Source organism: Protopterus annectens, chromosome 8.part0 (genome assembly GCF_019279795.1).
Source record: "Protopterus annectens isolate FY-2018-M chromosome 8.part0, PAN1.0, whole genome shotgun sequence".
In the NCBI taxonomy this organism is placed as follows: Eukaryota; Metazoa; Chordata; order Ceratodontiformes; family Protopteridae; genus Protopterus; species Protopterus annectens.
In genome coordinates, this window is record NC_056741.1 from 1,795,028,138 (window position 1) to 1,795,044,099 (window position 15,962).

The 15,962-nt window shown below is 40.9% G+C and overlaps 1 protein-coding gene across 1 annotated transcript in view; it reads left to right on the top strand.

The window, feature by feature from the left end:
- Positions 1-15,962, top strand: part of CNOT1 (CCR4-NOT transcription complex subunit 1) — a 4,219,019-nt gene that overhangs the window by 1,830,289 nt on the left and 2,372,768 nt on the right. Inside the window, exon 17 of the mRNA XM_044079520.1 lies at positions 3,807-3,867. Within this exon, the coding sequence (XP_043935455.1) occupies positions 3,807-3,867 (61 nt within the window). The remainder of the gene's footprint in view (positions 1-3,806; positions 3,868-15,962) is intronic.

The following is a 15,962-nucleotide window of genomic DNA, read 5'->3' on the forward strand; positions in this document are numbered from 1 at the left end:
CAAAATTGACCTGGCAGCACCTTTGGGAAGAAAACTGGCTCTATTTCCACAAAATTGGCGCATCATAACAAAGGACAAATGGGTTCTGGATATTATTACCCAAGGCTACAGATTTCATTTTCACACTTTACCACGGATGAGAGGCATGCCAAATCTGCCTCCAAACCAGTGGGCAGAGGCACAAATGCAAATTTCAGCTCTCATGGATATGAAAGCAATTCAGAAGGTACCTACAAAGGAGCAAGGTCAAGGTTTTTACTCAAGACTATTTCTAGTACCAAGAAAGGACAAAGCCTGGAGACCCATTTTAGACCTCTCAATTCTAAACACATACCTGGAGGTACCCAAATTCAAAATGCTCACACTACAGCAGCTTCTTCCCATGCTGGGCAAGGAGTCTTGGCTGGTAATGTTGGACCTCAGAGAGGCATACCTGCATGTCCCTATCAGACAAGATTGCAGAAGATACCTCAGATTTTTGGCAGGTACAACGCATTATCAGTTCTCTGCATTGCCCTTTGGCTTATCTATTGCGCCCAGAGTATTTACGAAATGCCTGGCATCAGTAATTGCATACTGCAGACGAATACAAATTTATCCATATCTGGACGACTGCCTGATCCAAGCGGACAGCAAGGCCATTCTATTACAGCATCTGGCATTTGTAACAAAGCTGCTAAGTTGCCTAGGGTACACAGTAAACAAAAAGAAGTCAAAGCTAATACCCTCACAAGACATAATATTCCTGGGTGCCAGCTTAAATACAATGGCCCAGATGGCTTATCTCACGCCAGACAAAAACAACTGACTCAATATTTCAAAAAGATGGCAACTTTTACCCAGCTCACTGCAAGCAAAATCCTGCAGGCATTGGGGATCATGACATCCTGTATTCAACTAATTCCACATGCAAAGCTTTATATGAGGAAATAACAATGGTACCTGAAAAGTGTATGGACTCAACACAGGCGCAGCCTTGAAACAAGTATACCTCTCATTCCCTGCCTTCAAAAAGAGTTCCTATGGTGGGCTCAAGCATGTCAAATAAACAAGGGTCTTCCTTTTGTCTTACCTACAGCAAACCAAACTGTGACAACAGATTCTTCAGACTATGCCTGGAGAGCACACTTGGCAGGACAGTGCATACAGGGCAAATGGTCTGCAAAACAAATGCATCTACACATCAACCAAAAGGAGATGCTAGCTGTGCAAAATGCACTGACAGCCTTCAAGGACCTCTTGCATCCAGGACAACTTCTAATAAGGACAGACAACACCACAGTTATGTGGTACATAAACAAACAGCGAGGAACACACTCCTACCCTTTATGCAGACAGGCAATGACCTTGTGGAACACAGCATTAACTTACCAAGTACAACTGCAAGCACAATTCCTGCCAGGAAAGGAAAACATATTGGCAGATGAATTAAGCAGAAAAGTGGCAGATCCTCACGAGTGGAGACTACACCCACAAGTATTTTCAATGATAACTCAAAGGTGGGGGCGCCCAGACATAGATCTATTTGCCTCCCCCAACAATTGCCAACTACAGCAATTTTGCACAAGGACTTATTCCCTAGCCTGGAAAGTGGACGCCCTATCATTCAGGTGGAGAGCATTGACAGTCTATGCCTTCCCACCACTACCTCTCTTGACCAAGGTATTACTGAAAGTCGGATCAGAGAGACCACAAATGATCCTCATTGCTCTGGACTGGCCACGTCAGCACTGGTACCCTTTACTAAGGACCTTGACTCACAGCCCTCCATTGATCTTACCTCAATTCCCACTTCTGTTGACTCAGCAAAACTCTCAGATCCTTCACAGTCAGCTCAAGACTTTAAATTTAGCTGCATGGAGAATACCTTGAATTATCAATCAACACTTCTCTCAAAGGACGTCCTGAATGTCATTTTGGAGGCCAGGGGGCCCAGCACCAGAAAAACTTACTCAGACAAATGGAAAAGATTTTGTGCATGGAACCAGGCTAAAGGCCAAAATCCTTGGATACCAAACATTTCTCAAATACTGCAATACTTAACTGAAATGCTACACAAAGGCCTTTCTTTCCCATCCGTTAAGATCCATGATTCAGCCATTTCAGCTCAATATAATACGGATCCTCCCATATTCTCACACCCTTTACTAAGGCAGTTTCTCAGAGGGGCTAAGAATGTAAGACCCCCCAGAAAACCCCCAACGCCAACTTGGGACCTCAACTTCGTTTTAGAAAAATTAACACTGCCTCCTTTCAAACCAGCCTTCTCAGCAGAACTACAATACTTGTCGTGGAAAACAGCTCTGTTGCTGGCTATCACCTCAGCGCGCAGGGTCTCAGAACTACAGGCACTTACGGCAGTGGAACCTTTCATCATTTTCTTTCAGTACAGAGTCTCTTTACGAACTAACCCTACCTTTATGCCAAAGGTAGTATCCAGTGTGGCTTTGAATCAGACCATTCATTTACCCACCTTTTATCCAAACCCCCAGAATAAAGGAGAAAGACTCCTTCACTCTGTGGACATTCACAGACAGCTACGTTACTATTTGGATAAGACAAAGACCTTCAGAAAAACGGACCAACTCTTTGTATCCTATGCTGCAGGTTCACAAGGAAAGGCTATTTCAAAACAGACCATCTCCAAATGGATAGCACATTGTATCTGCTTTTGCTACTCGCACCATGGGAAAGCAGTGCCTGTTAATATTAGGTCCCATTCTACCAGGGCTACAGCAACCTCAGCAGCCTTTCTCAGGGGGGTTCCAACCAAGGACATTCTGGAGGCAGCTACTTGGAGTTCAGTGCACACCTTTACCAAGCACTACCACCTTCCATTATACTTAAAAACCAGAGCTGGTTTTGCCACTGCAGTTCTGCAGGGCATCCTAGCTTCACCTAACCCAGTTTAGTACCAACCACCCATCCATAGCTTTGGGATTCAACCCAAGTGTGATGACTGCAGCAGTATAACACGATGAACATAGTACAGTTTTGTACCTACCATAAATGTAGATGTTAGAGTGTATATACTGCTGCAGTCCAGTTTACCCTCCCACCATCCCTTCTACATACCTGGGTGTTTGTTATAACTCCATGTACATCAATCTATTGGATGCATGTCTATATGGTGTATTTGCTAACAGCTAGTACTACTGTTTATCTACTAAGGTATTTTTGCATTGTTATTTGTATTGCCTTCCTAGTTGGGGGCACCTGACATCTGGGGCAAGAAAAACTGAAGAAAATGGCGTCTGCTGCCTCTTTTATCCCCCTGTCGCACTGACGTCAGGGAAGAAGCGACGACAACTGACGCTGGACTAAGACTTTGGGATTCGGCCGACTGCAGGACCGCCTGATGGCAGGATAACCCAAGTGTGATGACTGCAGCAGTATATACACTCGAACATCTACATTTATGGTAGGTACAAAACTGTACTTTTTCGTTCAAGTGCCTTTATCCAGAAGCTGCTTCTGTGTTATTTTTCGATTAGTGAAGATCGACAACACAGATGGAACATTATGGTAAGACACAACTACTACTTAAAATCTGTTTGTCCTAGTATAAACAAATCTAGAGGAACTGCCAATGGTCTTAAATCAAATTTTCCAAAATCTTCAGTTTGCACCAACTTTACGAACAGCATGATAATCTGCAGGCATATCTAAAAAAACATATCATAGTTTTTAGTGATACAGGGTAATCTTACCATCTGCCACTCTCCCTGCTACAGATCTAAATGGGTATTTTAAAGATGTTACCACTGTTTTAAGTTTAAGTTGATCCGTTTGTATGTGCTGGGCAGATTCAGACTGGACATTTGCTCAGATACGAGTTCAGGGGGTTATTGTCTAAACTTGAAAAAAGTAAGTGTTGTGCACTGGCATTTGAAGATAAGTATTTCAAACACTGCATTGAACTTAATATAGTTCCCAAAGGGCTTTATTTTTTAAATGGCCCAGTTGAACTACTGTGAATGAATCCTTTTATTCTGATGTGATGGATTTTTTTTTAATAACACCAGACTTGTGCTTCTAAAACATTAGAATAATGCTAGACTAACGAAGCAGGCTAGAGAGAATATTCTTAAGGTACATGCTCTGATTTATGCAGTGCTTTTTAAATGTGCCAAAAATGCATTGCGATTGACAGTGCTATGCTTACTGTTGAGCGGTTTGAGAACTGTGGTACATAGTAAAGAAAAGAGTTAGAGGGACAGAGTGACTTGTAACACAAAGGCAGCTTATTCTTTCTTTGATCCTAATTTTTTAAAAAAGAAATATCTCCTTTAAAAGCAGTTCCCACTTTTAATTATTTTATTGGCGAGGCTGCTTCTATCAGCTTGGGCAGTTCTGATTGTGATAGTTATGCCACTACTGATGGTCATTCGTGAAGTTCTGTTGGAAGTGATATCTGTGGAGGAACAAGAAGTATGGCAAACTAAATCAAGTGAGACCACCACCATGGGGCATTTTTTCACACTTGCCTTTTACTTTCCCGGATATAATATCTCTTCTGATAATTTTTTGGATACAAGACCCAAGAATTTGTTTTGCAGGAGAGGAGGAGGGCAGTTGCAGAACTGGAGAGTGAAAGCCCAGAGGAAAGAATAAAGTAAGACTCCTTAATGGACAAATAGTGAATGGTAATAATAAAATATTTTATTTAACCGAATCGTTTTAAATCAGGGTCACCTTTGGGTGTTGGAACTGGCTTTGAATTTTGCACCCACCAAAAGAGCTAGTTTAACCAAGACACTTAAAGAACTCCAAATTTTTACTGGAAAGTTAAATTTAACATACTTTTTAAAGGATGTCAATTTACACAAGCTTTTTTTTTTTTTTTGAAAAAAAAGTTTGCATCTAATCCTCTGTTAAATTGTGATTTGACTGAACAAGTTTGTGAAAAACAAATCAGAGATGTCTTGGGTAAAAAAAAATCCATTATAATTTAAGTACAGAAGAGAGGACAGCATTGCGTGAATTGTGTAGTAATCGTACACTAGGTTTATGGAAGCTGACAAGGGTGAGGGTTGGTAATTATGGACACTGGATACATAACATCTATTTAAAACATGCTGAATAATGTGGGAGAATATATATTTGTGTCGTTAAATGATCACAGACATTACAAATCTATTTACTCTGTTCATAAAGCTTTCATATAAAATGTCATTGTCTTTGAATTGTATGACTTTGATTTGAAAATCCAACCATAGGTGTGTTTGGGATTCCTAAGATTTATAAAAATCCTGTCCTTTAGACCAGTTGTGTCAGCTCCCAAAAGCGTCGCAGAAGGGAAAATCTCTCTAGATGTATATTGTTGAATCCAATAGTACAAAAGTTGCTTTTCGATGTGTCTCTTGAGACTTTTTAGACAAATGATGTGAATTATATGTATGATTAAACATACTGAGATATCCAATTTATTACTTTTTGTTTGTTATTGGAAGTTTTGTTTAGAAAATATTTTATATTTAACAAAAAAATATTAGACAAGTTAAGGGGGTTAGCAGTTGGGTCCAATGTGGCCTTTGCCATTCTAGTCTCAGGTTAGTGGGAAGTCTGTTCATTATCTTCCATTATGGAAAAAAGTGGTGTACTATATTATAAAAGAATTGTTGACTTGTTTGTTATTAATGTCACTTACAGCAAATGTTTGTTGAGCAACTGAATAATGAACACAAATAATCCAAGCGCTTTCACCCGGTCACTACCAGGCTTTTTCAAGGAATGAATTGTAACATAGCCCTTATTTCCTATTAAATACTAACTTTTAAGGTCACATAACTTGCTTAATCATTAAAAACGTAACTAGCATTATTTGAAAATATTCAGTTAATATAGTTCGTAAATAACATCAGTTAAATAGCATTTACAAATAACATTTTTTAAAAATAGTAACAATAACAATAATGCTAATCAACTAGTCCGTAACGTAATGAGTATGTTAAAATGAACTAAATATAATGGTCATTCTTCACATTATCTGTATTACCTTTCATTTTATATGTTTAAATATTTCTTTATAGATTGCTTAAAAAATGTGTAATATATGGACTTTCAAACAAAGTGATGTATAACTAATGATTTTGAGCCACATAAAATTAGACATTATTGTTTATATTGTTACTATTTTTAAAAAATGTTATTTGTAAATGCTATTTAACTGATATTATTTACAAACTATATTAATTGAATATTTTCAATTAATAATGCTAGTTACGTTTTTAATTAAACACAAGTCATGTGACCTTAAAAGTTAGTATTTAATAGGAAAGCATGGCTATGTTAGAATTCATTCCTTGAAAAAGCCTGGTAGTGACCGGGCGAAAGCGCTTGGATTATTTGTGTTCATTTTGTGTTTGGTTTTACATTAAACGCTTGGATTTTATAACAGCAGTTTCCTGGCTCCGGGTCCTGTTGCCATTGGATTAATTTTTGTTATTGGTTTATTTCATTTTTTCAACTGAATGAGTCAGATTCCTTACAGTTCACTGTAGGAGAAATTGGTTCAGAAGTTAGCTTTTGAGTTTCAACTGTCATTTGGATTTGTGAAAATAAACAAGTTAGTATTTATAGGAAAAAATACATTTCCAGTGGTTACTTATATTATAGGAGCAATCACCCACATTTTATTAAAAGCAATATCCTGAGAGGTCAATTCATCAGGGCCTCTAGAATGATTACAGATGACAAAAGATTTATGGATGAATTTTATAACCTTGTTTGTATAAAGAGGTATAGGAATTTTTTTTACTTAAAAGAAGTTGCATCTTAAAGAATTACATTGTACCAATTTTGACTAAACCTTTTAACAAAAATAAAGAAACTGATAAGAAAGACGTCTAATGTGGATAACTAACTTTTTAGATGTCTGTAGATTGTTGTGCTATTCGTGAAGCTTAGTGCAAACTGGAAGATTTTGGAGGGCATTTCTGATTTTATTTAAGACCATTGGCAGTTCTCCTAGATTTGTTCATACTACAATAAATAATTTTAAACTTTTTAAGAAAGTAACTCCAAGGTAGCACTATTATCAACCAATAAAAACAAGGGAAAATATAAATGTGTTTTTAGTTCAGTGTAGTTTTTTTTTTTTTTGTGAGGATCATATATTTTGTTAGGTCATATAAAATATACTATTGCAATTTGTGGAAGATTTATGTGCAAGTCAAAGGGTTTAGTGTATATTTGTGTGTTCAGGCTATAAAGCCTTGTTTGTGGGAATGACTACTAGGAGTTTACAGAAAATTAAAGAACATATATATTCTGTTAGAAGAAAAGATGAGAAGGATGCATTATTCAAACATATTAAAGTCTGTAAAAAGTAGAAGTGTTTATTTTCAGTATTGGAACAAGTCCCATTTGATTTAATGGGGAGTGACTATAGTAACAGGGTAGAAAAGGGAGAAGCTGAATGGCAAATTAGAGTCTAACAAATACCTTGGGTTAAATGACATGGTAAATATTAAATGTTTTTTTGAGTGAAAGGAGAGTAAATATCTTAAAATTAAGCTATTTATTAGTCTTGTATATTTTTTAAGGATTTATTTTAAGAGTTTTTACTATGAAGTCATCATTGATTAATTGCTTAATTGATATTTGGTGGTTTAAATGTATATAAAAGCTGTTATTTTTTGATGATTAAATGTTTCTGAAGAAGTCTTTTTGACAAAAGCAGTTAAGTTTTACGCTAATTCTGGTGTGTTTCTGCTGTGCTGTTCTAGTGTTTTTTTTTTTTTTATATACCACTGTCAATTTTATTGTAACTTGCATGCTTTGTCATGCACACATTCTGAAGCTTTAGGGGTTTATCAGTCATCTCCATGGTGGCTGTGGAAATGAGACCTTGAGGTGCAACTCTTTAGCCAAGGTCAATCTAGCATACGACTGAGAGAGTATGCTATACAAAATCTGGATATGATAACTGTAATTGCCCTATCCAGGGCTAGTCATCAGTTGACGTTCATGGCTGTGGATGTGAAGGTGCAGCTGTTTAATGCTTCTTGGGGTAATGGTTTGCAGTTTTAAACACAATAAGATGTGGTCCAAAGGTTGGAGGATAGGAAAATTCTGGAATCAAAAACACTTCAGTCTTTAACAGGAGAGCCCCCCTTCACCAAACAAAAAACGTTGGTTTCTGACTCCTACCTTCCTTCCTTTCTTTCTGTCAGGATAGCTGGTCGACTGACTTCCTTTTGCACTAGACTTGACCAAAGAAAACGTTTAGTCCAGTAGATGTAGATTTCATTTTCTGCCCCCCCCAAAAAAAAAAAATTCACCTAGTGGCCTCTCACAGAATTTACAGTACAAAGAACCATAGAACCTGTGCCCTCTGACCTAGAGGCTGGAGGGTTTTACTTAAGGTTATTCATTGTCCCAAGAAAAGATAAGTTACAGAGACAGACTAGGCACAAGACTGAATAGATTCCTAAATTGCAGTAGTCAAAATATTGACCCTATAAACCACCCTGCCTCTCCTAGGCCATCTGGCTGTACTAGTGGCATTATCCTTCATTGTTACTTATCACCACATTCTGTTTTCAGGGAATGCAGGCAGGACCAGAGTCGGGTAGCAGGAAGTCTCCTTTTACCAATTCACCTCTTGGCCATTTGAGGCTGGCCACTGCTTCCAGTATTTGTACAAAATGTCTAGCACCAGTGATAAGCATACTTCATGACCAAGGACACCCCCACCTACCCTTATTTTGATCACCAAATTCTGGTGCAAGAACAGGACTTGATACAGAGGGCAGGAGAGTACATAATTATCTCAACAGCCTGATCTTCTCCCTGAATTAGCAGTAGTTGAATTTGTAATGTCAGGATAACCGTCTGTCTTTCTCGTTGCACTTCTGGACATTTCAAAGCCTACATACCACAGAAACAGGCAGAATCACTTTGCTGTCTTTTTTGAGGTATGACAGGAAGGTTATTGGTAATGGTCAGCTTCTGAGCTTTCTGATCTACATGGCATCCACCATTTTGATGCTTCCAAGCAGACTTCTTTGATCAGTGGTTCCTTATATACATTGAGCCAACAGTCAGCCCTCTCCTCTCCTTCAGACATTTGACCCCAAACCAGACTTCAGCCATGGACATTGCAGAGGATGCTCACATGGTGGATCTCAAAGTACAGTCACTTGGATTCCCAGAGAGGGAGATTAAAATTTAAACATGAAGTGGTGGGTGTTAAACCCTCATAGCTTTCAAAACGGTCTGTAAACCTGACACTCATAATACAGTTGTGTGTTACATAAGGGGAAGTATGTTTTCACACCCAGCAAGCTAGCCATTCAGGTTTCTAAACAAGACCTTGAATTAATTATTTTTTGAAGGCAACTTTTGTATACCAACATGGGAGAATTTTGTGGTAGGCAAGTAATACAGGACCACCATGGTTCTGCACGAGTGAATGTTAGACTGGGATATTTTACTGTACCCCATAAGAAAGTGGGGGTGTATCAGAGAGGAATCTCTCTGCTTTTCTGAGCAGAAGACAGTTGAAATTCTGCTCCAGAACATCAGTTGTCCTTCAGCAGTGCACTCGCTCTTCCTGAATTGGATATGTCTATGTATGTCTAATATACGCTTTCCCTTGGCCCTGGCTTCCTAAGGTGGTTCAGAGGAGAGAGAGCTAAGAGAAAATTCTAATTGCCTCTTTCTGACCCAGGCAGCACTGCTTTTGCAACCTACTTCGTAAGTCAAGGGAGAAACCTCTGCATTATCATGCAAACCTTTTGATGCTATGCTGTGGAGGGTGCCTAGTACACCCTGACTTGTCCACATTCTGACTATTAGCTTGGAAGTTGACTAATTGTTGCAGTATTCCAATACTGATAGATTATCTTGCAGAGACAACCTGAGGCCGTATTTCTGAAGAAATTTTATTTATCCTTTGACAAGGTTAGTCCCACTAGATTAGTAGCTTCTTTACATGGGAGACCCAATGTGGTATTTATAGTACTAGGAGAAGCTTGGCCAGGGCATTGGGCAGCTTCTTCTACTCTTTTCAACAGCTACTGTGGGATTTTTTTATATCCACCTGAGGTACCACCAACTCAAGCAAACGAGTCTCCGTTTAATGTCTCATCCAAGCACCAGTACTTTTTGAAGTGCAGCCACCCCATTATGTTGCACTGGCAGTGTCTGCAATCAGTCTGCGTGGTATGAGATTTGAACTCCCAGCCTTCTTCACCAAAAGCAAGAGTGGTGCCTGTTCCACTGACTAAGCCATTGGGCATAATGATACATAGTGGACGTTTCAGTATAAGATCCTCCTACTTGCACCTTCAGCCTGAACACACAACTTGCACCAGTCTGTTTCATACCATGGTTGTTTTTGTTACCTCTGCTAGCTTTTATTCAGTTAAGTACCCCATTGGTGTTTAAATCTGTTAGATTTCATCTAAGAGAATGTTTACCCTGAAAACTGTATGAAAGCATTTATCTTTGATTAAATACCCAAGAAACTGACAACCCACTCAGGTGCCTGCTACCTTGCCTCAGTCGCAAATGCTTAAAATGCCGGAAGACATGCTGATCAGGGGAAACCAAGGTACCACCTCAAAAAGGAAAGGAAAAGAGAGAGATCTGTCCCCTGTTCATGTTCTTTGTTTCACTGTTGCAGTCATCACACTTGGATAATCTGCCTGCAGGTAACCCTCAGTCGGTCCGAAAACCAGGGTCTTGGAATTTCTGCTTCGGATGCTGTTGCCTCTTCCATGATGCCAGGTCATCAGGGGTATAAAACATGCAGCCGATGCCATTACATCGGTCTTTCTTGCTGAGAAGGAGCCCAAAGCAAAAGCAGTTTGCAAATGCCGGTCGGCCGCTACCTGAAATTTTCGTGGTTTTTTTTTTTTTTTTTTTTTTTTTTTTTCGAGTTTCAGACCGGAAGTCTTCTTAAGTTAAGTACCCCGTTGGGGATTCTTTTTTCTTGCTCTAACCGATGTTATAAAAAATTGGCAATTGTCTTGCCTGTGGAAATCAAATACCTCAGAGATTTTCATTCTTACTGCGTCACCTGTTTAGGCCCAGACCACAACGTCCCTAGCTGTCACTTTTGTGCCTTGTTTAACTCCAGAACCATTCATCATTGTGCTATTTTTGTAGCTGAATTCTTCCGCTCTCGTTCTTCGTATTCCAAAATGACTTCGGTAAGCCATCTGACTACCGATCTTCAGAGACTGCATAGATCACAAACTGCCAACAAGGCTTCCGTTAAGCTTGTCGCCAGTCCGCCGGTACTTGGTGAGGAGCCTTTGCAGCCCCTAATGCCCGCTTCTGCAGATTCACAGGCCTCTACTGAGACCCATTCGGTGTCCGGTATGCTGCGAGATGCTTCGACTGTGGAACCTGCGGATCTCTCTACCTTGGATGGGAAATCACGGCTGCACAGGTAAAAAAAAAACACTCCAAAGCCAAGAACACAGCATCCATGGGACTTGACAATATCTCAGGCTGCATTCTACACAAACTACAGAACAAACTGGTACCCCACCTAAGTACCATGTTCAGTCATCGCCTCACCTCAGGTTTTGTGCCCACTGAATGGTGCACCGCGACTGTTCTCCCACTCCAAAAAGGGGGAGCCACGATGGACCCCGTTGAACTATTACCCCATTAGCCTGACGAGCCTGGTCTGCAAGGCCATGGAACATATCGGCATGGAACTCAAAGACATTGGTATTCTCCAAACTCCGGATCCACCCAGTTCAGGTTTGTAAAAGGCAGATCATATCTCCTAAACCTGATAGACTTTTTTGAAGCAGTCACCAAAGCCATAGATGAGGGTATAGTGGTTCACACAGCCTATCTAGATCTCGCCAAAGCTTTCAATACCATCCCCCACTCTGGAATTATAGATAAACTTACTAAACTATGTATAATTCCCTATGTCACAAGATGGGTTGCAACTGGCTCATGGACAGAACCCACACTGTGAAAGTAGCAGACTCCAAATCCGACTTCAGACCAGTGACAAGTGGAGTACCCACAGGGTTCAGTCTGGGGTCCTCTCCTGTTTAGTATCTACTTCTCTGAAGTGCAGGCTAACACAAAAGGTCTTTGGCTAACGAAGTTTGCAGATGACTGCAAACTGGGAGCCATAATCGAAACTGCTAATTATGTGGACATCCTACAAAAGGGCCTCACTGAGACAGATGCCTGGTGTCAAAGCCATGGCCTGAAGCTCAATGTCAAAAAGTGCATTGTCATCCCTTTTGGAAAAAACTCTGTACCCTTGAACTACCACATAGGTGGTAGTTTACTTAACACCGAAAGTGTGATAAGAGACCTTGGGACACGTGGACAGTAGTCTCTCCTTTGATTATCACATCGCCACAGTGGTGAGGAAATCCTTCTACGTGGCACACCTTATCACAAAAGGTTTCTCATCCAGGAAAAAGAGGTAATTGATTCCCTCTAGTCACCACTTTTTAGACCCATTATAGAGTGCAGTGCCCCTTTTGGTATGTACCTCACAAGACATCAACAACTGGAGAGGCCACAGAAATTCCTCACAAAAAGGATTACTGGCCTCAAACAGATGCCCTACGCAGACCATCTAAAAAAAAAACTCCGGCTTTACTCTGTTGCATATCGCCTACTCGGAGGCGATCTCTGACTAACATACAGAGCTATGTCAAACCCAGTGCTGTTGGACATGCTCCACTTAAAGAAATCCCAGTCCCTCCGAGCTACACACTGTAGGGTCCTAAACCTTGTCACCACAATAGAGAGAACATGCTGGAGGGATAGATTCGACTTCCCATACTATGGAACAGACTGCCTTTGTCAAACAGAGCTCCTCATTATTACTCTTCAAGAAAAATCTTGATTGGATGGGAAATAGGAAATTCACCCCGGGGATCACTTCTGTGGCTCTGCTCGACAGGGGCATGGGAAAATAATTTTCTTGGGTGGTGAAAAGCCAAGGTACCTTTTTGGATAGGCTTGTATAGGCCCTAGGGCCAATAGCCTAGTACGTACCTATGAATCTATGCGTCTGAAGCCGCTGTGCAGGCACTGGCTTCTGAGGGTGTATTCCCAACTACTGATATTCATATTAAACAGACAGCTTAATTTCCTACTAAAACTACCGAGTTTCTCAGGCCCAGAGTTCGCGCTATTCCTAGAAAACTGACGTCCAAAGCACATGCTTATCCTACCATGCCACAAAAACAAATGCTTAGAATGGCTGAAGACCTTATTACCCTAATTAGGGGAAGCCAGCCTTCCCCTGCCAAAAGACAAAGAATTGAATTTCTTTCTGATTCCACAGGCTTAGAAGTCTGACTCTGACCCTTCTGATTACCAGGACATACCCTTATCTACCTATGATGATTCAGACCCAGAGGAATCCATTCCCTCTGCCTCCCCTCCAGAGGATTTCTCTTTTGGTGAAACCTTGCATACTTTTAAGAGAGCATTTCCGCTGGGAATGCCAGGACTATCCAAAAAGAGACTCTGGGAATTTTTAGATTTGCCTCAGCACAGGCCTCTAGCCCATACCCCCTGTCCTGAATAATGTAGACAATGTCTTCTTGGAGTCCAGTCTTATTCCTGACTCCTTACCACCAGCTGCTAGAAAACCTGACAGGTACTACAGAGTACCTGATTCAAATTTCTCTTTAAGAATCCTACTGTGGATCCAGAGACAATTTCCCAGGAACCTAAAGGCATTAAGGCTACTACAGCCAAAAACCCTACCCCTTCAAACAGGGGATTCTAGAGCTTTAGACAGATGGGGGTAAGAAGGTATATACCTCTGCAACTCTAACCATCAGGGCTTTGAATTGCCAGTTTCACATGTACCAGCAACATGTTATGGAACTAATTAAAAAAAAAATGGTGTTACTTCCAGATTGCGCAGAAAATAAATATTTACAAGAGTTAATGCATTCTGCAAACCAAGTTAGTAAACATAATTTGCAATGTGGGTTTGATGCCTTAGAAGCATCTTGCAGGGCTGCTGTCACTGGGTCTGTACTAAGAAGGCATGCTTGGCTAAAAGAACCAGTCTTGTCTGAGCATGTCAAAGCAAAATTACTAGATGCATTAAATCAGGAGCATTTGTTTGGCACAAAAGCAGAAGTTGTTAAAATGATGGAAGAAAAAGCTAAATCTATGCAAACAAAGATTTCTTACAGGTGCAGCCACCTAAATTCAGTAGGCATTGGCCTTCAAAAATTTGGCCCTTTCCAGTCCCTCTCAGGCCTTCAGTCCAAACCCAGGGGGAACAGACCACCAAAACTACAGTCTCAGGGTATGCAGAGATCTAAACAATGGAGCGTTTCCACCTCAAAACCAGGGAGTGGTAAGCCACCCCCCCCCCTTATGGAAAAAGTTCACAATGACTTTCCAATTATCCTTCCAAGCCATGCCCAAGTACTTGCAACCCTAGGAGGAAAACTCGCCCTTCAGGCAAAAAACTGTATGTCCATTACTCAGGACCGATGGGTTCTAAACATTGTATCCCAGGGATACATATTATACTTCCACTCACTGCAAACACCAAGCGGGTTGCCAGACCTTCTTCCAAACCAGTGGGCAGAGGCTCAAAAGCAAGTACTTTCCCCTTCTCCATATCAGGATTTTTCAACCTGTTCCGGTAGAATAAAGGGGACAGGGTTTCTACTCCAGGCTGTTCCTGGTGCCCAGAAAAGAGAGCTCTTGGCGCCCTATCCTTGATCTATCAATTCTCAATACCTTTCTGGTGGTCCCAAAATTCAAAATGCTTACACTGCAACAGCTTTTTCCTATGCTAGCCAAGGATGCCTGGTTAGTCACCCTAGACTTTAAAGAAGCTTATCTGCACATCCCCATAAGGGAGTCTTGCAGGAAATATCTACGTTTCAGGGCAAGCTCTATACACCTCCCTTTGGCTTATCTACTGCGCCCAGAGTATTCACAAAATGCCTGGCTCCAGCCATTGCATACTGCAGGCAGAGAAATATTCAAATCTACCCATACTTCGATTGCCTGATTTAGGCGGACAGTCAGGAATAGCTACTTCAGCATCTGGCATTTGTAAAAAGACTTTTAACTCCACTGGGATACACCATCAACGAAACAAAATCACAAGTGGTGCCCACCCAACAAATTCTATTCCTGGGAGCAAGCTTGAACACAACTTCCCAGATGGCATTCCTCACTCCAGAAAAGCAGGTCCATCTGACAAACTTTTTCAATCTAATGGCCAACAAAACCCAGCTATCTGCAAGGAAAATATTGCAAGCCCTAGAGTTCATGGCCTCATGCATTCTGCTAATTCCATATGCAAGACTGCATATGAGGAAACTTCATTGGTACTTAAAAAGTTTCTGGTGTCAACATTCTCAGGACCTAGAAAAAGTGAATTCCCATCATGCCTTGTCTAAGGGCAGAGTTCCTTTAGTGGGCAGAAGCATGCAACCACAACAATGGACTTCTTTAACTCAATCCCTCGCTGCCCAAACCCTGACAACAGACGCATCAGACTATGCATGGGGGGCTCACATGGCAGGCAAATGCATTCAAGGCAAATGGAGCCAGGAACAAATTCCTCTGCATATCAAAAGAGATGCTAGCTGTACAGAATGCTCTGACAGTCTTTAAATACCTTATCCTTCCAGGACAGCTCCTGCTAAAGACAGACACCACAGTTATGTGGTACATAAACAAACAGAGCGGAACTCATTCTTACCCACTGTGCATGTTAGCCATGACTCTGTGGAACACAGCCTTGAGCATCCAAGTGCACCTACAAGCTGAATTCCTGCTAGGCATGCAAAATTCACTGGCAGACGACTTAAACAGAAATCTACTTGGACCCTCACGAGTGGAAACTGAAACCCATCTCATTCAAACTCCTAACCCAGCGGTGGGGAACTTCAGAGGTGAACCTTTTTGCCCCCCCCCCCTCCAAAAAAACACCAAATGAACAAATTTTGCACCAGGAACCCTCACAGCAGAGC